The sequence below is a fragment of the Natrix helvetica genome (assembly GCF_964273705.1).
Source record: "Natrix helvetica genome assembly, chromosome: 1".
Classification (NCBI taxonomy): domain Eukaryota; kingdom Metazoa; phylum Chordata; class Lepidosauria; order Squamata; family Natricidae; genus Natrix; species Natrix helvetica.
The window spans coordinates 34836267-34857751 of NC_138548.1; the positions used below are offsets into that span (position 1 = coordinate 34836267).

At 42.6% G+C, this 21485-nt stretch overlaps 2 protein-coding genes across 5 annotated transcripts in view; one reads left to right on the forward strand and one right to left on the reverse strand.

Annotated features, from left to right (window-relative positions):
* The window catches only part of BRF1 (BRF1 general transcription factor IIIB subunit), a 247175-nt gene that overhangs the window by 89623 nt on the left and 136067 nt on the right, over window positions 1-21485 (forward strand). For all 3 annotated transcript variants that reach the window (XM_081934659.1, XM_081934660.1, XM_081934661.1), the window contains one exon: window positions 15925-15997. In XM_081934659.1, coding sequence (XP_081790785.1) covers window positions 15925-15997 — 73 coding nt within the window. The remainder of the gene's footprint in view (window positions 1-15924; window positions 15998-21485) is intronic.
* BTBD6 (BTB domain containing 6) lies at window positions 18752-21463 on the reverse strand. Of its 2 annotated transcripts, none has more exons than XM_081934664.1 (4): window positions 21411-21463; window positions 20913-21003; window positions 20308-20426; window positions 18752-20144 (listed from the first exon to the last, which is right to left on the reverse strand). In XM_081934664.1, the coding sequence occupies exons 2-4, from the start codon at window positions 20991-20993 to the stop codon at window positions 19112-19114; spliced, it is 1233 nt and encodes a 410-aa protein (XP_081790790.1). In that variant the 5' UTR covers window positions 20994-21003; window positions 21411-21463; the 3' UTR covers window positions 18752-19111. The 2 variants fall into 2 exon arrangements, with proteins under 2 accessions (XP_081790790.1, XP_081790789.1); XM_081934663.1 differs by having other exon boundaries at window positions 21392-21448.

Genomic DNA, 21485 nt, shown 5'->3' on the forward strand with positions numbered 1-21485 from the left:
TGTCATTTGGTGCATATTAGACACTTAATCACATTCTCACTTAGCTGCAAATGACAATCTTTCATTGGTTACTAGCTGGAATTAAGCTACAAATTACAGTAAATGGATTGTTCCTGCCGTCCACTCACTCATCTGGCTGGTTACAGTCGGACAGTAGGAGAAAAATAAAGGAGAAGAGTATCTCTGAACTATATAGCCACGGACAATCAGGAAAAAAATAAGTACTATTGAGCCCAGATTTTAATTTAGGTAGCAAAGCCATGTAAAATTTAAGGACTATTAATCTTAGCACTGTAGGTAGGTTTAATGGAGTCCTAGTGGACAACCATTTAAATATGAGCCAGCAGTGTGCAGCAGCTGCCAAAAAAGCCAACACAGTTCTAGGCTGCATCAACAGAGGGATAGAATCAAGATCACGTGAAGTGTTAATACCACTTTATAATGCCTTGGTAAGGCCACACTTGGAATACTGCATTCAGTTCTGGTCGCCACGATGTAAAAAAGATGTGGAGACTCTAGAAAGAGTGCAGAGAAGAGCAACAAAGATGATTAGGGGACTGGAGACTAAAACATATGAAGAACAGTTGCAGGAACTGGGTATGTTTAGCTTAAGAGAAAGAAGGACTAGGGGAGACATGATAGCATTATTCCAATATCTCAGAGGTTGCCACAAAGAAGAGGGAGTCAAACTATTCTCCAAAGCACCTGAGGGTAGAACAAGAAGCAATGGGTGGAAACTAATCAAGGAGAGAAGCAACTTAGAACTGAGGAGAAATTTCCTGACAGTGAGAACAATTAATCAGTGGATCAGCTTGCCTCCAGAAGTTGTGAATGCCCCAACACTGGAAGTCTTTAAGAAGATGTTGGATAGCTATTTGTCTGAAACGGTATAGGGTTTCCTGCCTAGGCAGGGGGTTGGACTAGAAGACCTCCAAGGTCCCTTCCAACTCTACTATTGTATTGTATTGTAATTTATTTAGCTAGTTATTTATACCTTGCCTTTATTATATTTTATGAATAACAACACAAGGCAGCAACTATACTTAATACTCTTTTTATTTTCCCCACAACAATCCTGTGAGATGGGTTGGGCTGAGAAAGCACCACCCAGCTAGCTTTCATGCATGAAGTGAGATTTAAAACTCACGGGCTCTCAGTTTCTAGCCTGGTGCCTTAACCATTAAACTAAACTGGCTCTCTTAGGTTGATAAGGCTGCAAAAATAGAAGCAGAAATAAAAAAGACCCATAGAAGTATTTTCTTTTTATTTGACATCTACGCAAGGTTGCTAGGAGGTGTTGTTCAATGGTTAGGGGTTTTATGCAGATAATACCCAGTTGTGCATTTCTACCCCAGACCAATTGTAAGTTAACCCAAACAAGGCAGAAATTGATTCTCCACCATAACTTTTTTTTATTAAAGTTTTTTTATTTGTCCATTTTCATAACATATAATCACATGTATACTATTACATAACCAACATCATATTGTATTATTAAATGGTTACATAAATTCATCTTACCAACAACTCCCCAAAACCAATTATTGGCTCTTCTGCTCTCCATATACCATATTTGTACCTTATCCATCACTTTCTTCTCCCTCTCTCTCCTCTCCCTCCCTATCTCCTTTCTTCCCTCTGGCACCCTTCTCTTCTCTACTTCCCCTTCCTCTCTCCTTCTCCCACCCTCCCCTTACCACTCCTCATTTCTCTCCTCCTCTACAATAGCAGAGTTGGAATGGACCTTGGAGGTCTTTCTATACCGTCTCAGACAAATAGCTATCCAACATCTTCTTAAAGACTTCCAGTGTTGGAGCATTCACAACTTCTGGAGGCAAGCTGTTCCACTGATTAATTGTTCTAACTGTCAGGAAATTTCTCCTCAGTTCTAAGTTGCTTCTTTCCTTGATTAGTTTCCACCCATTCCTTCTTGTTCTACCCTCTGGTGCCTTGGAAAATAGTTTGACTCCCTTTTCTTTGTGGTAACCCCTGAGATATTGGAACACTGCTATCATGTCTCCCCTAGTCCTTCTTTCTATTAAACTAGACATACCCAGTTCCTGCAACCATTCTTCATATGTTTTAGTCTCCAGTCCCCTAATCATCTTTGTTGCTCTTCTCTGCACTCTTTCTAGAGTCTCCACATCTTTTCTACATCGTGGTGACCAAACCTGAATGCAGTATTCCAAGTGTGGCCTTACCAAGGCATTATAGAGTGGTATTAACACTTCACTTGATCTTGATTCTATCCCTCTGTTTATGCAGCCTAGAACTGTGTTGGCTTTTTTGGCAGCTGCTGCACACTGCTGGCTCATATTTAAATGGTTGTCCACTAGGACTCCAAGATCCCTTTCACAGTTACTACTACTGAGCAAGGTACCACCTCTGCTGTACCTGTGAATTTCATTTTTGTTGCCTAAATGTAGAACCTTACTCTTTTCACCATTGAATTTCATTTTATTAGATAGTGCCCAATGTTCACGTTTGTCAAGATCGTTCTATATCCTTAGCCTATCTTCTGGAGTGTTGGCTATTCCTGCCAGCTTGGTGTCATCTGCAAATTTGATGAGTTCCCCATTTATTCCCTCATCCAAATCATTGATGAAGATGTTGAAGAGTACTGGGCCTAAAACAGAGCCTTGGGGTATTCCACTGCATACCTCCCTCCATGTAGATGCAGTTCCATTGAGGACTACACGTTGAGTGCGGTTGGTCAGCCAGTTATGAATCCATCTGGTGGTGATGCTGTCTAACCCACATTCTTCTACTTTATCTAGTAGTAGGTTATGGTCTACCTTATCAAATGCCTTACTGAAGTCTAAGTAAACTATATCGATTGCATTCCTCTGGTCTACAAACCCATGTTGGCTTTTGGCTATTACTTTGTTTGCTTCTAGGTGTTCGCTGATTCGTTGCGTGATTATCTTTTCCAGAATCTTTCCTGGTATTGAAGTCAGGTCTGTGGTTTCCTGGATCTGTTTTTTTCCCTTTTTTGAAGATGGGAACCACATCATCTGTTTTCCAGTCCTCTGGTAGTTCCCCGGTGCTCCAGGATCTCTGAAAGATATAGTTTAGTGGTTCTGAGATCTCGTCTGCCAGTTCCTTCAGAACCCTGGGGTGTAATCCATCCGGTCCTGGTGATTTGAACTCGTCTAGGGTAGACAGGTACTCACTTACCATTTTCTTCCCTATTTCAACTTGTGTTCCTAATCTGATATTTGTGGTGCTGTTTTTGATAGGTTGGACTGTTTTATCCCTTTGTGTAAAGACAGATGCAAAACATGAGTTAAATAGTTCTGCTTTCTCCTGTTGCTTGTCACCTTCTTGCCACTTTCTCGCAGCAATGGACCAATTGTTTCCTTAACTTTTTTCTTGTTTTTAACATGTTGGAAGAAGCTTTTTTTGTTAATTTTTACTTTTGTGGCAAGCCTTTCTTCATTGTGAGCCTTAGCTTTCCTCACTTCATCTTTACAGGCACGAGCTATTTGCTGATATTCTGCCTTAGTTATGTCCCCCTCCTTCCACTTTTTATACTTACCTTTTTTGTCTTTCAGTTTGTCAGATAGTTCTTTATGCAGCCATGCTGGTTTCTTTGGGGAGCTGTTATTTTTCTTCTTCATTGGTATTGTGCTAGACTGGGCTTTTATAATCTCATTTTTCAAAATTTCCCAAGCTTCTTGAGTTGTTTTCCCCTTGAGGATTCTTATCCATGGAATTTCCCCCAAGGTCTCTCTAAGTTTATTTAAATTAGCTCTCTTAAAGTCTCATACTCTAGTTTCACTTTGTTCTACTACTTGTGTTTGCATAATGTTGAATTCCAATATTGCATGGTCACTTGCCCCCAGGGCTTGTGGCTTCAACGCCTTCTATCATTTCCTCTCTGTTAGTGAGAATTAAGTCCAATATGGCTGATCCCCTTGTTCCCTTCTGTACTTTTTGGGAAACAAAGTTGTCTGCTAGGTTCGTTAGGAACCTGTTGGATCTTCCACTTGGTGCAGAATTTGTTTCCCAGTTGATGTCAGGGTAGTTAAAATCCCCCACTATTATGGTGTGCTTCCTACATACCTTAGTTAGCTGACTAGCAAAAACTTAATCTATTTCCTCTGCTTGGTTGGGTGGCCTGTAGTATAGACCTATGGCAATGTCATTTCCCCCACAACCTTTAATATTGACCCAAATCCCATTCTCAATCCCATTCAAGATAGTTCTCATCATTGTTGTGCTCTATTTCTGTAGAGAGGTAATTATTTCTTATATATAGTGCAATTCCACCTCCTCTTTTATTTGGTCTATTTCTTTTAAATAATTTAAATCCTTCTAGCTGTATGTTCCATTTGTCGGTTTTATCCCACCAAGTTTCTGTAATAGCAACAATATCGTATCTGCCCTCTTTTACTTGAATTTCTAATTCGTCCTGTTTATTCCTCATACTCTGTGCATTGGTGTATAGACATTTGAGTTCATTTTGATTGACCCTGTGTTTACTGTCTACATAACCTGTGTTATGCCTGACTGCCCCTATTTTCTTGCCACTTGTGTGATTCATGCACATGGTATGGCACTCACTATTAAATGCTTGGTTTTGCTTGACAGCGGGAGTGATAATCTTAACCGCACAAACATCTGTGTTACATGCACTGATAACCCTATGAATTTTACATTGCTGGGGACAGAAATGTTCTGTATCAATTAATTCTCTGTCCCCGCTGTTCAGTTTAAATATTTATCCAGAAAATCTGTGAATTTAATGCCAAGTAACTCAATCCCTTTCTTGGATGGGTGCAAACCATCTCTTTTGTACCCTTTTTCATTGGACCAGCTGCAGACATCATGACTATCTGCTTCAATTGCCTTTGGGAAAAACGATGGTGGCCATCTTAGTCTTTTGTTCTACCTTAATGTCCAGATCCAAAATTACAGTTAGTTATACAAATCTTATTTCAAGATTCTGGACCACCTTAAATTCAAACCAGAAGAGAAGCTGGGGCCATCTTGCTGAGCAGAAAAAAAAGGAAGAAGAAGAAGAAAGCAACAAAAAAAAAAATTCCAGTTTGAATTCCGTTATTATTCTGTTGTTATTCTTTCCCTTACCAGGTCCAGTCTCTTGTAGCTGCTCACAATATATCACTTGAAACAGGCTTGCAATCCGCCAGATTTGGGTATTCTTCTTTGGCTCCTACTTTTCAAAGTTCTGATTTATGGCAGTTGGTTAATTAAAACTTCCCGCACAGTGAAAGTTAGGTTATCAGTTAGCAATAAGAAGTAGTACTTTTTTTTTTTTGGAGTTAAGATTTATCAATTGGAAGAAGTTCAAACAGAATAAATCTTTCAAAGTGTTTGGTTTCTTTTCAAATCCAAAACCAAGTTTAAAATTTATATTTAAGTCCGTTTGTCATTTCTCTGCTTTCTCCTTTCTCTCCAAAATTGTTTCAAGTAAATAACTTTTTTGGAGGGGCTGGTGTTTTACCCCTCCATTCTCTCTCTCTCTCTTTCTTTCTTTCTTTCGTGTCCTGATCTGACCATCAATATTATTTATGTTCTTAAGATTTCTTTGCCTTTTCCAGGTTTGATTTATGGCTGTGGGATAGATAAAGTATCTTACCGACCTCTCATCTCTTCCAAACCCTCCTGTTCCTTTTGCTTTGACAAGAAGTTCAGCATCTTGTCCGCCATATTTATAGGCTGTTGCCCCAACTCCGATTCAAAAGACAAATCTTTGACCTTGCGAGGGATCTGTTGCCTCCCCCTGTGTCTGATGAGATGCTGTCTTCTTCGCCCCCTCCACCTCCAGGGGGGGGGGTTTGTCTGGTCCAAACAGACCTCAGAGTTGGTTTTTCAGACAGGGTTCATGTGAGGCTCTTGAGAACCTACACCCCCCACGTCTGTTCAGCTGGAGAACTTCCTGTTGACTCCCCCCACCATATCTTTTGAAGGAGTTTTACTTACCAAGAAGCTGGTTATCTGTAGTCCAAAAATTCTCCTGGACTCAGCTCCTGCTGAAGACCAAATTAATGCTGTGGCCAGAAGAGACTTTTGCCTAGCTTTGGTTGGTGTATACAAATTCCAGTTTCTAGAAGCGGAGGTATGATGGTTAGTCACCCGTGCCCTTGTCATCCTCCTAAAGCAGGTTTTGCTATCACGTCTCTCTTTAGTATAATCTTAATATACGCATTTCCTCTAAAAATCCAAACACTAAGTAAACATAAATGAACAATGCAAACAATACAATTACATTGTGCGGAAGAGGACTTCTTGTACTAATGTATAATTGAAAGGTTCTCCATAGCTGCCCACAATTGTCTGCATTTCCTAAAAGTGAGGTGCACCTCACATTTTGGGAAATGCAGCTAAAGGAACATGCCAAACATGAGGCTAATCCAGAGGATGTAGAATGTAGCTGCCTAACAGATATCCCAGTATTGTCATAGCATTAATTGTCTATTTGTTTAGAGGTGCTAGTAACAATTAGTTCTTTATGGCTGACTGTCTAGATTTATGCACATCTGTTGCTCCATGTAGAGTCTGCCCACTCTAACATGATGGGCCAGTGGAGTTCCATCCCCTATAACAGCGATGGCTAACCTTTTTTTCCTCGGGTGCCAACAGCATGCGAGCGAGTGCTGTTGTGTGTGCTCACATGCCCACACCCATAATGCAATGCTTCTCCCACATGCCGCATCTCCTGCACATCCGTGTGTGACACCCCCGCCATGCTCCTCACATCCCACATGCATGCGCGCATGACCCCCACCCCTGTTCTCACCTTGCGGATGCGTGTGCAACATGCCCCCCTTTTGGCCTCAGATCTCAAAATAGCGCTGAGGGGGGGAAAGCCTCATATCTCAAAACAGCATTGAGAGGGGGGGGGAAACCTCCTTCTCAGCGCTGTTTTGCGATGGGAGGCTTCTAAAAACAGGCTGTTAAAACGGCTGTTTTGTGGAGAGAGGACTTTGTCCTTCTCAGCACTTTTTTTGCGATGGGAGGCTTCTAAAAACAGGCTGTTAAAACAGTGCTGTTTTGCAGAGGGAGGACTTTCCCCTTCTCAGCGCTGTTTTGCGATGGAGAATTCTCAAAATGGGACGCTCCCATTCCTTTGTTCCCCTCAATCCGTCTCTTTCTCTCTCTGCCCCCCTCCCCACCCCCATGGTTCAGCGTGAAGAACTGGGAGGAACCGTGCAGAGGAAAAGGAGGAGGAAGGGAGATACTCCCTCTAAATACTGACCACCTCTGCCTTTTTGGGAAAAGGGGGCGATCCCAGGAGGGGAAAGGAGAGGGCGGGTCCTTGGTGAAGCTCTATCCCCTATTCCCCCCATTCCAGTTAAGCCAGCCTTTCTAACTTCATTTGGGATCTTCTAACATAGGATCTTCCTTTACTCTACTCGTCCCCTTTGCTGGCACTTTCGTAACTTCTCTTTGTTGGGTGGGCGATTGGGCGTGGGGGACTCCATGCGCAAATCCTGCAACCCACAGCCCACGTGAATTGATGTTCTCTGCCCTGTATTGATGGGGAGGAGAGGAGATGGTGGGGGGAAGAGAGAAAGGAGGGAGGGAGGAAGGCATCTTGGCAAAAATCTTTTATGCCTCTCTCCTTTTGTTGGATTTATATTAATTGTCCTTTCTCATCCTCTAAAGAATGCCTTCCTTCCACCCCCTCAGGAGAAACGGCTGTGGAGAATCAGGGGTAGCCAAGAGGAGGAGATGAAAAGTCTTACACGCTGTCCTGAAGTCTCCGGAGGGAGAAAAACAGCCGAACATGTAAACAGGAAGTTTGTTCCCAAACTTCCAGTTTGCGCATTGGGTTGTTTTTCGCCCTCCAGGGGCTTCAGGAAAGTCTCCAGAAGGCGAAAAACAGCCAAAAATGAAAGCCAAAATCAGCTGGCCAGCGCACGCATGCGCGCTGGAGCTGACAGGGCAACATCTCGCGTGCCCTAAGAAATGGCTCCGCGTGCCAGCTGTGGCATGCGTGTCATAGGTTCGCCATCACGGCCCTATAAGGTATGTTGAGAAGGACCTTGAAAGAGAGCATTCTTTGCCAGTGCTCCTCTCCTATGGTACTAGCTGCCTCCAGTATCCTTAAGATGAAATGTTGGTGGAAATTGGATGATTAGGCAGTCAGTTGAGAGAATTGAGATGCTGAGGTTGTAGATACTTGGCCTGTGAGTACAGAATGATTGATGATGGCTGCTAAAGCTTCTGCTTGTTTTCAATTTTTGATATTATGTATGTATGTTTTATATGGTTATGCACGTAGTCCTCAACCTATGACCACAATGGAACCCAACATTTCTGTTGCTAAGTAAGACATTTGTTAAGTGAATTTTGCCCCATTTTACAACATTTCTTGCCACAGTTGTTAAGTGAATCATTACAGGTGTTAAGTTGGTAACATGGTTGTTAAGTGAATCCAGCTTCCCTATTGACTTTGCTTGTCAGAAGTTGGCAAAAGGGGATCACATGACCTAGAATACTGCAATCATCATAAATATGAATCAGTTGCTAAGCATCTGAATTTTGATCATGTGACTGGGAAACGGCAATGGTTGCAAGTGGAAAAATGGTCATCAGTGCCGTTGTAACTTTGAATGGTCAAAGACTACCTGTATATGGTAAATTACTTTTCTAAGCTGCTTAGATTCTTTTTGTTTGAAGTGGTATAAAGTACTTGTAGACAGACAGACAAGTCTTATCCAATCTAATCCCTCAATTTAGCTATCGAGCTTTTTTCAGCTAAAGATTAGATAAAATGCTTAATAATAATATTTTTTGAATATACGAACTAAGTTTCACTTTGCCATGTCTAACTTAGTAAGTCAATTTAGACATTATCTGAAATCATGCTAAGAAGTTTAACTATTACTTCTATAAAATATAAATTGAGAAATCAGAGTTTAAAATTGGCAAACCAGGATCTGAAATTACAGTGTAGATAACATTGGTACATTGGGGTTTTCAATAAGGGTGGAGATAGCATCCATGTATGGGTTGACACTGTCCATACCCTGATTGGACTGAGTCTGATTACTAATTAATTAGCGAGCCTTATAACCCCCTCCTGGTTCGGCTCCACCCAATTTTTCCGACTCAGTCCACTCTGGGACGGTCGGGTTATCCAACCTTTTCCTCTGATAATTGTGAGTTTGAACTTTCGACAACAAGTGGCCTGGCTACTGCAGCTGAAAGTTGGGCCCATGAGTACTTCTGGCCGGACCATTCAAGGTCCATAGTTCATAGCCAAAGGGCTTCGGCCCACAGACTTGTGTGTGTCCTGAATATCTCCTACCCCTGTGACTCTTGTCACATTGTGACTGTCTCCTGAAGGGGAAAAGGAGCGGGCGTTTGATTGCTGGCCTGGATCGAAGCCTCCCTGCAGGGCTTCTCCTTCCAGCCGCGGCTCGCTAAGGGAGCCTGTCATCTCCCCACCACACGTGCCTTCTCCCATTGCCCGGACGTACGCGTGGGAGCGCCCCGCTAATTCCTGAGTGCCGGAGAGGTCGGGCACGAAATGGGAATCGCCAATGGGATTTGAGCACCCCTGGGCAAGCCGCCAAGGACCGCAAGACTCCGGTCAGCCCAGCCAGGCCCGGATCTCCACAAAAAGAGCACGAATGCCATTTTGGCTGTGGGCGGAGCCCAGATCAAGTTGTGGCCACCATTTTAAGTGTTCCGATCGGGCTGATTACCTCAATGGCTGACAGCAGCGGACAAGGCCTCATGGCGGGCGCTGTCAGAAGCAATTCTGAGACCGATCCGGGCCTCCTCATGCTGGGGCAAGTGGTGCCCTCCCCTCCCTCACACTCGTCACCTCATGGCCCCTCAGGAGGAAAGGCGTCCAGCAAGACCTCCTCCTCTTCATCTACTAAGGGGTCCAAGACCAAGAAGACATCCAAGTCAAGTTCCAAGACCTCTCATAGGGAGGAGTCGGAGCCTACACAGCAATGCCCAGATCATTTATTCCCCCCCCCTCCCCAGCGGGCCACCCTATCTCCTTGCCACCTTTGCAACTGGAGATCAGCCAGGGCCCTTTTAGCCCGATGCTTCCTATAGATACCTCTGGGCTTTGGGGCAGCGCAATATCCAGACTGCAGAGCAAGCCAGCAGAGGCCACCTTTACCCCGACTGCGGCCAGCCTTAGGCCTGAAGGGCAATGGACCACCACGCCAGCAGTCTATCCAATGCCTGCTATCCCACCAATGGCTTCAGACATCCAAGACTTCCTCGCCAAGGCCATCAGACAGGGCATTGTGGCGGGCCTCCAGGAGAGATCCCAGGGGGCACAGTCGAGGGGCGCCCAAGCTACGCCAACAGCAGGGCACCTACAGAGCCACTTGCTCACCTTCCTCTGGCCGAACGTATCCGCAACCCTTTTCCCGTGTCGGAAGAAGGGGAGATCAGAGATGCTGACCTCTCAGGCGAGGACGAACCAGGTCCTGAGAAGCCCACGTGCGCACGCCTCTTCCCCTCCGCTCTGTTCAAGCCGTTGTTGATTAAGGCCAAAGCATCATCAGATGTCGAAATTCCAGCAGTCACCACTGCTGTCCAGGTGCAACCTCCATCGGCCAAGGTACTGTTTACAGAGCATAAGATGGAGGCTGATACCATACCAGCGTCTCAGTTATTCATCCACACAGTGCAGAGGTAGTGGGCAACACCAGCATCTGGTCCGGCTCCTTCTGCTAACGACAGAAGGTTCTACAACGTTGCTGAGGCCCTCGACAAATCCCTCTTGTGGCCCAATGTCGATACCCCTATCGCAGTGCTGCATTCCAATACCACACTGCCCAGGGCACAGGAAGACATCCTTGAGCTGGAGGACAGACAGGCTGACCAAGTCCTCCAGCGGGGTCATCAAGCAGCAGCCTGGGCAGTGCGGGACTCCACGGCTGCGTTGTTTTCCCGCTCCAGTCTCTTTTGGCTCCAACAGCTGCAGGAGCACATCCCAGCGGCCGATTCATGAGCCCATCAGGACTTAAACAAAATAGTTGCAGCTGTACAATTCACCGCGGATGCCACACTGAGTGCTACCAGATTCGCATCCAAGACCATGGCCTCTTCGATGGCCACGCGAAGGCTTCTGTGGCTGCGCCAATGGCAGTCTGACGTCAAGCACAAATGGCGCCTGGCGTCGGAACCATATTAAGGGGGAGACCTCTTTGGGGACTCGCTTAATCTGTTATTAGTTGAGGGGTCAGAGCCACGGTCAGGTTCGGTCTGGCCTTGCTGTTCATCTCCCACCCCCCTAGTTTATTCCTTCAGTGCCCAGGTTCTAGTAACCCCCAGAGGAGGTTGTTAATGTGTTCAGTGATTCAACACCTCTTGGACATAGAGGCCATACAAGAAGTCCTTGCTGACCAGGTCCACCAGGGGTTTTATTCCTTGTTATTTGTCATCCCAAAGGCCTTTGGGGGGTGGGGGGTGGAGGGCCATCCTTGATTTAAAACGGTTAAACAAATTCATCAGGTATAGACGTTTTAAGTTGCATTCTTTACATTCAATTTTGGAGGGGATTTGTGAGGGTGATTTTCTTACATCAGTCAATCTTACAGAAGCGTACTTGCACATACCCATTCTGGAGGAACACTGACAGTATTTACATTTTTGTTACACCTCTTACCATTACCAATACACGGCGTTGCCATTTGGCCTTTCTTCTGCCCTCAGAGTTTTTACTAAGGTTATGGCCACTTTGGCAGCCTACTTACTTACGTGCTGGTCAGAGTCCAACTTTACCTTGATGATATCTTGGTCCAGTCGGCCTCGGAGACCAGGGTCAGGGCCAACCCACACCACACTACAAACACTGCGTACCCATGGGTTCTCCATCAACGAGACCAAGAGTCATTTCTCCCCTACCACCAGAATTCTACACATGGGAGCCTGGATCGGTTCGGTGGAGGGTCAGGTCTTTCTGTCTGAAGAACGAGTTAGTAGTCTGAAACAGATGGTGACAGACATAGAGAAGGAATGTAGGCCTATATTGGCCAGCCTCTCTAAGCTATTAGAGAAGATGGTGTCAGCCATCACCATAGTCCCCTGGGCTAGACTTCACACTAGAGACCTCCAGTGGTTTTTACTTCCCTTCCAGAAGAGGAGAATCAGTAACTCCCTAGTGAGGGTGGCTGTGCCTGGGGATGTCCGGCAGGCGCTTAGGTGGTGGAGGTCTTCCGCCATTCTGAAGAGGTGTCACTTTAGGGTGGGTGACAGGGTCACCATTACCACGGACACCAGCCTGTACGGCTGGGGAGCCCACATGAGTTCGCACATCACCCAGGGTCAGTGGTCTCAGGAGGAGGCCACCATGAGTATTAACTGGTTAGAACTTAGGGCTATACGATTGGCTCTGTTAGAAGTTCAGCCCCTCATCTCCAAACAACACGTGCTGATCCTAATGGATAATATCACGGCCAAAGCCCACGTGAATAGGCATGGGGATACCAGGTCTAAGGATCTCATGCTAGAGGCCAGTTCTCTGGGAGCCTGGGCTGAAAAGAACCTCTTGTCCATCACAGCTGAACATATTTCAGGGGTGGATAATGTTAGAGCTGATTGGCTTAGCAGAACCAAGGTAGACCAAGCAGAATGGCAGTTACACCCTTCTCTTTTTCAGGAGATTATGAGACGCTTCGGAATGCCGATCATGGATCTGTTTGCCACCCCTTCCAACACACAGTCCCCAGGTTCCACACAAGATTCCACACACCAGAAGCGGAAGGGGTGGACGTCCTTCGCAGTCCCTGGCCAAGGGGTCTGCTTCATGCTTTTCTATGTACACCCCTCCTACCCATGGTGATCCATAGAGTCATCAGTCTCCAGGCGGAGATCATCCTGATAGCCGCCTACTGGCCATGGCAACCATGGTTCGCTGACCTTCAGACATTGTCATCAGAGTGGCCCTGGAGGATCCCATCGGACCGGATAGCCCTCACCCAGGGGTCGCTGGAGCACCCAGAGGCCCGATGGCTTCAGTAGACCGCCTGGCGGTTGAGCGGCTCGCTCTGAAAGGGGCCGAGTACTTGAACAGAGTCATTAACACGATTCAGGGCCTCCAGGAGGCCATCCACGACACGGATCTACAATGTCACGTGGAAAATATTCTGTACTTGGAGTTCCAGTAATAATATCATTCCAGAGAGTTCCTCCGTTCCCTAGGTGCTGGTGTTCTTGCAGAACGGGCTGGACAGGGGACTGTCACCTAACACCATTAGGTGACAGGTGGCGGCCTTAGGGACCATACTTAGCTGGGGAGGGAGGCAGACCCTTTCTCAACATCCCACTTCACCTCTCTCTTTGAAATTAATTTGAAATTGGCCATGACAGACTTCTGCTTCCATTCTGCTGGCTTAACAACACTGAAGCAACCTAGAACAGTGATGGTGAACCTATGGCACGCGTGCCACAGGTGGCATGCGGAGCCATTTGTCAGGGCACGCGAGGCGCTGCCCTGTCAGTTGGCCAGCGCACATGCGCGTGCTGGCCAGCTGAATTCACCCTTTTTAAAAGCCATTTTTCGCCCTCCCCAGGCTCCAGAGGCTTTATAGGAGCCTGGGGAGGGCGAAAAGAGCCCCCTGGAGGCTTCATGAGCTTCCCTGAAGCCTCCGGAGCGCAAAAAACTGGTACTACGGGCAAACTGGAAGTTCAGGAATGGACTTCCTGTTTGCTCGGAGGGTCGTTTTGACTGCTCCGGAGGCTTCAGGGAAGCCTCTTGAAGGTTCCTGAAGCCTTCGGAGCGCTTCCGGGTGGGTGGGGGAGGCTGTTTTTGCCCTCCCCATGCTCCTATATAGCCTCTGGAGCCTGGGGAGGGCGAAAAAAGCATGCAAAAATGGGGGGGGGGGATCGCGCCTGTAGTGCGTGCATACGCACTGGGGGGGTGTTGTGCATTCCATTATGGGTGCAGCACGCCTGCACACGACCCCCCTGTGCTCCCCCTACTTATGGCACACGAGCCAAAAAAGGTTCGCCATCGCTGACCTAGAGGATTGCTGTTGTTTTAACTTGCCACAAATAAGACTAAGTAGAGAGTAGAGAATGATAGCTCAAAGTGTTTGTTTATTTGATTTTTACTTTATAAGTAACCAAGGTGCTGAATATGCCTAATACTCCTTCCTCCTTTTCTTTTCCTCCACAATAACAACCTTGAGATAAAGAGGTTGATCAAAGTCTAGAATTCATAGTGTCCTGGTTTCTAGATCAACATTGTAATCACTACATCAAACATTAATTAATATATTCATTACCTCTTTCTTTAAATGGAAAGGTATGCACATAAATGTAATGAGAGAATAAGAGAATATTACAGCTTTTGGCTCAGATAACCGTTTTGACTTCTCAAACAAAACATGGATTGTTGATCGGTTTTCTATAGCTACTCAGTGAAAAAGCGTGAAATTACAACTTGGCAAAAGTGTTAAAGCTGTAGGGTTTTTGATTTTAAAAATCTGCAGTAAAATTTATCTTCAATAAATTTACAGAATTTTATGCATTGCATAGTTCTGCATACAGTAAAGAACAAATGATTAGCAAGCATGGAGAATGTAGTTACCAAGAATTCTTGAATGAGATGATTCATAGCCTGCTATCCACAGATGTATTAAGAAAGTCTACTTTGAAATTCTTAATGTGTTGAACAGTTTTGAGGATGTTGTTAGCAGCGTCATCCAGTTATTCTGGATGACACTGTGTACTGACCTTTTCTCTATATGCTACTTGATTAATTACTTTTTCATTGTCCCAATAACTGAAAATAAAATAGAGAATCACTTGTATTGGTAGATTAGGAGCTTTGGGTATTCTAAGGGAAATACTAGTTGACTATTTCACACCTCCTCCTTTTGCCCTGGGAAGATGTTTATCTACTTTGCACTTCTCTTTGACACCTCTGAAGATAAAGTGCAAGGCTATTTGCTTCCTTGTTTTTATTGTTACTTTCGTTGCACGTGGGGTGGTGAAGAGATTTTTGAAACTGCAGAAACTGCAGAAGCTAATGGCAGGATAGTTCTTGTTTAGGTTATAATTCACAGGGAATTTCACCTGATCTCAGAAGTTTACCTTTCATATATTGGGATAATGCTGTGCTATGTTACAGTTTGTATATTTGTCTGCAAGATTGATGTAGCTTCTTTCTCTCATATATTTCAAAGAGACAACCTGGAACTTGGACACTGAAGTAGAAGAATCAAGACACACTTTTCACATCTTACTTATTAGCAACCTTGCAATTAGGAGCCATGCTTCTTCAATTCCAGTAATATTAAACCAATATAGATTAAACTTTCAGTTATTTGGGGATTGGTTGTTTATATCAGTAAACCGTAACTGTTATAATTGAGCTGGTACCCAATCAGCTACATAACTGATTAAAATATGTATGTAAACCTGAATAAAAATGCTTAGGAAAAATAAAGGTCATTAAAAGAACATAGAAGTTCATATATGAGAAGAATCTTGGAAAATGACAAAGCATCTGTTTTTGTAGAATACAAAACTCTTTTTGTAGTTTTGCATTAGTACTTTAGAGAGGCTTTAAACTACTCCCATAGAAACTACTCCCATAGAGTTTTCATTATTTCTCTTTACTGCAGAATTCTGTGCTGTATTCCGTTTTGTTCTGGAAGGTCATCTAAGATTTAGAAGCAGCTTTTCAAAGGAAGGGGCTGCTGGCCAATGAGATCAGTGAAAATTGGTTACCCTACCTTAAACATAACCTGTTTTTCCCTCTGGTAGCACAAAGTCAAAATTACGTGGAATCTATTAGGGTTTTTTTCTGCTAAATTGGTTAAGTAATTGGCTGTCAGTGAAATTTGGGATTTATTTGAAAACATTTTGATGCTTATTTAAACATTAGATGATTATTTTCAGGCTGTTTATTCTAAAGACAGATATATTCTTCTGCTTCATAATTCAAAGAATTATTTTTTTCCCTTTATACAGGTGAACGTCTATGTGCTGGGAAAAACATTTCTTCTATTGGCCCGAGAGCTCTGCATAAATGCTCCAGCTATAGGTATTTTTAAATAAGAGTTGGCTTTTGATATGTAGTTACAATGTATCATCATCTCATGGCAACTTTTCAAAAATACTTACATGGGTTGTTTAACTGGTATTTAAAGATACTTCAGAATTAAGACTGGAGGAATCTAGAAATGAAAGCTGTCTATGTAAGCTCAGGGTTTACCTTAAAACTGAAACTGAAGTAAAGCTGATTACTTCTATTATCTGTGTGACTTCTTCCAGTTATATCCATCTTTTGAAGTAACTGTAACAAAACATATATTTGAACTAACATTCAACAGAAATAAAATGATGGTAATAAGTGCTTTGGACTTAATGGCAAATGATACTTCAGAGCATGCAGAGGCATGAACATGGAACAAAGCCCAAATATAGAATATTGCACTTGCCAACAGCTGCTTAAACAAAATTTATTCTTTCCCAGGATTATATGTGATGAGGACTTACAATATTAAAAGTAGAAAAGGAAAGTGAATGAATAATAAAGAGCTTGATTACTTTAGAGGGATTTGAGGCATGTCTCCTTGAAGTTTGAGATTTGAGGTCTGTCTCCTTAAAAAGGGTAATGCTGCTTTTGCAATTTTGCAAAATCCAAAACATGATCCTTTCTACATCATGAGTTGTGGACAGTAATTATAATAGTGATGTTATATATACCACTGACTCTGTGACCTGGTTCATGCTTAGACATACTATACTGTTAGTTTTTCTAAGCTATTCATTATAACTTAGACTTGTAAGCAAACCAGATCATTATTTGTTTTGAAAAAGATGATTTAAAAAAAATGATTTTTTGTAAGAGCTCTATAGAGAGTTTAAATGCACAAAGAACATTTCTATGACAAAAGAAATGTGCTTGTGCTGCTTTTGCATAAAACAGAGAAATGCCCAACCATTGTCTTAGTATATTGTCTCTAGTCTGTGGTACTAATCCCTATAAAAATATTCTTAACAGCTTTGATGTATCAACAGTGGTAACAGCATTATGCCATGATGTCAGAAATGAACTGAATATTTTAATTAAGTCATTACTGGGAAAGTGGCGTGATGTTAGAAAATGTCAAAATTTACTGCTAACAAAAAGTAGACATTCTGAATAATTTATATACCATTTTAGAGTGTCTAAAGCACTTTGTGTATATTATCTGAGTAATCTTAAAACAGACCATTATTCTTAAAAAAGTGGCTTGCCTATGACCATATGGAGCGGTAATGGTAGAGAAGACATTTGAACCAGGGATGTTTTGACTAATGCTCCTAGCAACAGTGCTGGCAAACTATGCTAGATGTTTCCCTAAATTAGCTTGTTGTGCATGCTGGTTAGATGATTATGCTGTTGGTTTCACATAGTAGGATATGTATTTAGGATATAATTCAGAGATGCTTTTTCAGTCTAATTACTTAAGACTATAGCTGTGTAAGGGGACCTTATAACTGTTATCAGGAATTTTAAATTTTCAGAGATGGATCACAGACAATTATCATATTGATATCATACATTTTAATATATGAATTTAGCACAATATTGAGATTGAAAAGGTATTTGCTTTTATCTCATAATTTTAGAATGATGCTTATTAAAAAGGTTACATGAGGAACTATATCGGACATTATATATACCCATATTTCTGTTAAATATTTGTGAAGTTTCCTCCTATAGTAGAAATGTGTCATGGAAAACTAATCCTGAATCCCCTTGGTTACATAGCTGATAAGCTCCTTTAAATCTTGGCAGATACCACTTTTCTGATTTACCCTAATTCATATATTGCCCAGTTAAGTGCCTGTGGTTTGATGAGCATACGTCTCCATTGCTGGATGAATAGGAGTGGAAAGGACACTTAAGTAAACCTCATTTTGTAGAGCGCAGTAGCTGCAAGATAACACTTTGTGATAGTTTTGTTGCATGCCTCTTGGGCTGTCTCTATAGTTACATATACAGATGGCTGACAATTTCCTCCTGGGGATTATTAAATTATAAAGACTAAATTAAACAGCTTGATCCTCAGTTTACTTTCTCAGAAGTAAATGCCATGGTATTCAAAGTAGATTCCTGTAGTATTCTGACGTTGAAAATCTAAATGAATGTGCTTATTACATTTCATTACATGATCTGTGACAAATCAATTTGGACACATGGAACCCAGTAGTGAAAAATGTTTTGTGAGAGGAAATAGCTGCCTGCCCGTAGTTATTAGCATAGGACTAAAATTTTGAAAACACTTTCAGGCCTGTTTCCACACAATATGGTTAAATAAATCAAACAAGGGTCTGGTAGCTATATTGATACAAAGTTTGATCAGTGTGTGCTGGGTAGATTAATCATGACCTATGAATACAGCCAGTGAAGTGGCTTTTGTTGGTTAAGAGGAAAACACTGCATAACAATTTTATTGTACTATAGATTCTGTTGTTGTGTTACAGAATTCTGAAATTTTAGATGTTCCTTTTCGTTGTACATATTTTTAAAACGAGAAATTCATCTCCTGGGAAATTATATTTATTTTACTCATTATGTTTTAGGGACATAAATTTCCACTAATGTTATATAAAAATAAACGTTTGTTCTGTAGTGCAATCTTAGTTTCAGATATGTCTTCAGTCTTAGTAAGAGGGTTTGCTTACATAAATAGATGTGGAATTATAACACCTTATGTTTCATCTTAAAAAAAAAGTGTTACTATTTCTGCATATATTGATGTGGTTCAAGTACCAGAGGATTAATAATGAGCAAAGCACATAAGGATTTAGGACAAGTAAAAATGTTTTATATTCAACAGGTTCTCAAACTGCTCTACTTTATAACATTCTAGTTGAGTCAGTCTCAGCCGTTAGTTGTCTATATACAAAATAAATGCACATCATGTGCAATTTTTTAAAACATTTCTTGCTCTGCATACTGCAGTTTAATAATTAAGTCAAATAAGCTTATGAATAAATAAAATAAGATTAAATTCAAGAGCATTCTTTCACTTAGTTTCATAGCCTGATGGTAAATAGATAAGTAAGTACTATAATACTCTGACCTGCTCTGCAGTCTTTCAGTCAGATCAGAGTATCTATTAATATGTAGAACAGCCCTGGAATACAATCTAAGTGAAATGCATCATGCGTAGAAAATGAGTTCAGGTATTTGTCCTCCTTGCACTCCTGTGCCATTGGTGCTGTCTGAGGAACACTGGAATTGGAATGTCACTTTTCCACACTGTACTTCAGTCATTCCCTCTTGTCCAAAATAGCTGAGTTCATTGCCATCTAGAATGGCACTTACATTGTAAAAGGTATCTTGCTCAACTTGCACAGGATGCTCAAACCATACTGAGAAAGTGTTACTAGATCCATCGGATGTAAACTTTGTCAGATTCTGGGCAAGTACAATGCCTAACCTCTTCAGTTCAATTTTGACGCTGTATTCAGCTTTTCCACAACTTGATCCGTAGAGTCCCAGGCCTGCTATAAATATCCTTTTATCTACCGCAAACTGGATACTGTCACATCGTCCCCGGTACCTCCATTGATTGCTGCGATATGCAGATGATTGAAATCGATGGCACCTTTGAGGTACAAGTCCTTTCCGCTTTGTTAGTGGAAATTCTAATTTCGGTTTATTTGCAGCAGTATACCACAAGAAAATATTATGTCTTTCCTCAAGGGTCAGGATGTCAGACTGAGCAGCCCCATTGGCAAACTCTTCCAAAGTCATGGTTGGAATCCGAACCAAGTATAAAGCTTTCCCTAATACATTCCTCTTGTTCCTTGGCGTAATTGGCAGCCCTTGTCGCTTGCATTCAGCCTCAGCCCAGTTCAGAACTGCCTCGAACACCACAACCTCCTTGGTGTTTAGTGCTTCCCGCATCACAATGATCTCTAGCGTCTGTTGATCTATTTCACAGAAGCCCTCTGATTTCAGTGCCATTTCAGCTTGAGCATCAATGACTTCCCAGCAGCGTTGTGTCAGCTCTGGTTCCTCAAAGAGCCTGCTCTGAGACAGCAGAACGCAAGCATTCTTGGCCTCTAAGCTAGTCTCCAGAAAATTGACGCAAGCTTTTGCTAAGGCTGGGACAATGTATTTCTTGGCCGCGTACAGAGTAGCAAGCACAGTGTCTGCTTCCAGCTCGATTTCATCACTATACATGTACCTATGGACATAAAAAGATTTCCTTTTTAAAAAAGAAAAATACACAACTCTTAGTTATAGCTTTCAACATTTTTTTTGATGATTTTAAACTTTTACATTCATGTTCCCTAAATTTTTGGTTTAAAAAGTCATGCAATTGGTAACTTGTCTTAATTACTACTTACTTTAATAAGATTAGGAAAGCAGCAGGTTCTACATCTGGTATATGGATTTCAGACTTGACCTCTGCAAGATCTCCATAAAACATTGCGTAGAAGACCGAACTACCCACTGCCAGTACATACTGCATTAAAAATTATAAATTCAAAATCAGGGATTGGTAGGCAGAGAATCAAATACATTAATTTTCCTATCTCCCACTTAGCTATAATGGTTTAGATCAGAATATATCAGCACATTTTTTAAAAAAACCTCTTTTGGATCCCTCCCCTCCCTACTGTGGCTCAACCGTAGATTAACTGCAAGGAAATATATAGCAATAGCACTTAGACTTACATAGCACTTCACAGTGCTTTATAGCCCTCTCTAAGCGGTTAACAGAGTCAGCATATTGCCCCCAACAATGTGGGTCCTCATTTTACCAACCTTGGAAAGATGGAAGGCTGAGTCAACCTTGAAACCCGAACTGCTGATATTCTGATATTTCTAGGCAATTGCTTTGTTGCATTTGTGCAACAATGTCCTCACTTGAGTTAAAAGGACAAGGGAACAAGCATCTTTTAATACACAATTCATCTACATGGCACAAATAGAAAAAGATCCCACCAACCTTGTGAGCAGGAACTTTCTTTGCTGCCCCCACTGGGCCCACAATGAAATGCACGTCAGCCATAAGTTCACTGTTGAACATCAATGCGTTTCTGTATAGATTTACAAAACGGAACCATAATTAACCCCATACCTCTACCCTCGCCATCCCATACTCTTTCTTCTTCCCCACTCCCAATCAATTCAGGCTACCCCTTCCCCTCTTTTTGGAACTGTTTCAATCATGACTGCAACAGTTCTTTTCTGTGTTGGCTTGTGACAAGTAGCACCAAGTAGCAACGTTAAGAAAATTGCTCCACTGACTACGGCAGTTTCCTTGGTAGTGCCACAGAAATAGTTTGTTAACTGAGAGGTCTTCCAAGATGTTTTGGGCTACCTAGATAGTCTACTGCCCTGGTGTTCCCTGAAGGGTAGTCCGAATAGTAATGAGGTTATCCCGGCTTAGCTTCTGAGCCTAGGCATGATCAGCTCCCCACTTACTGAGCAAGACACGACCAACCTCCAATTTCTGGAAACCCTTCAACTCCCCAGGAGCACAAGAGGTACCCCTTGGTTATCCCAGACAGGTGAATTC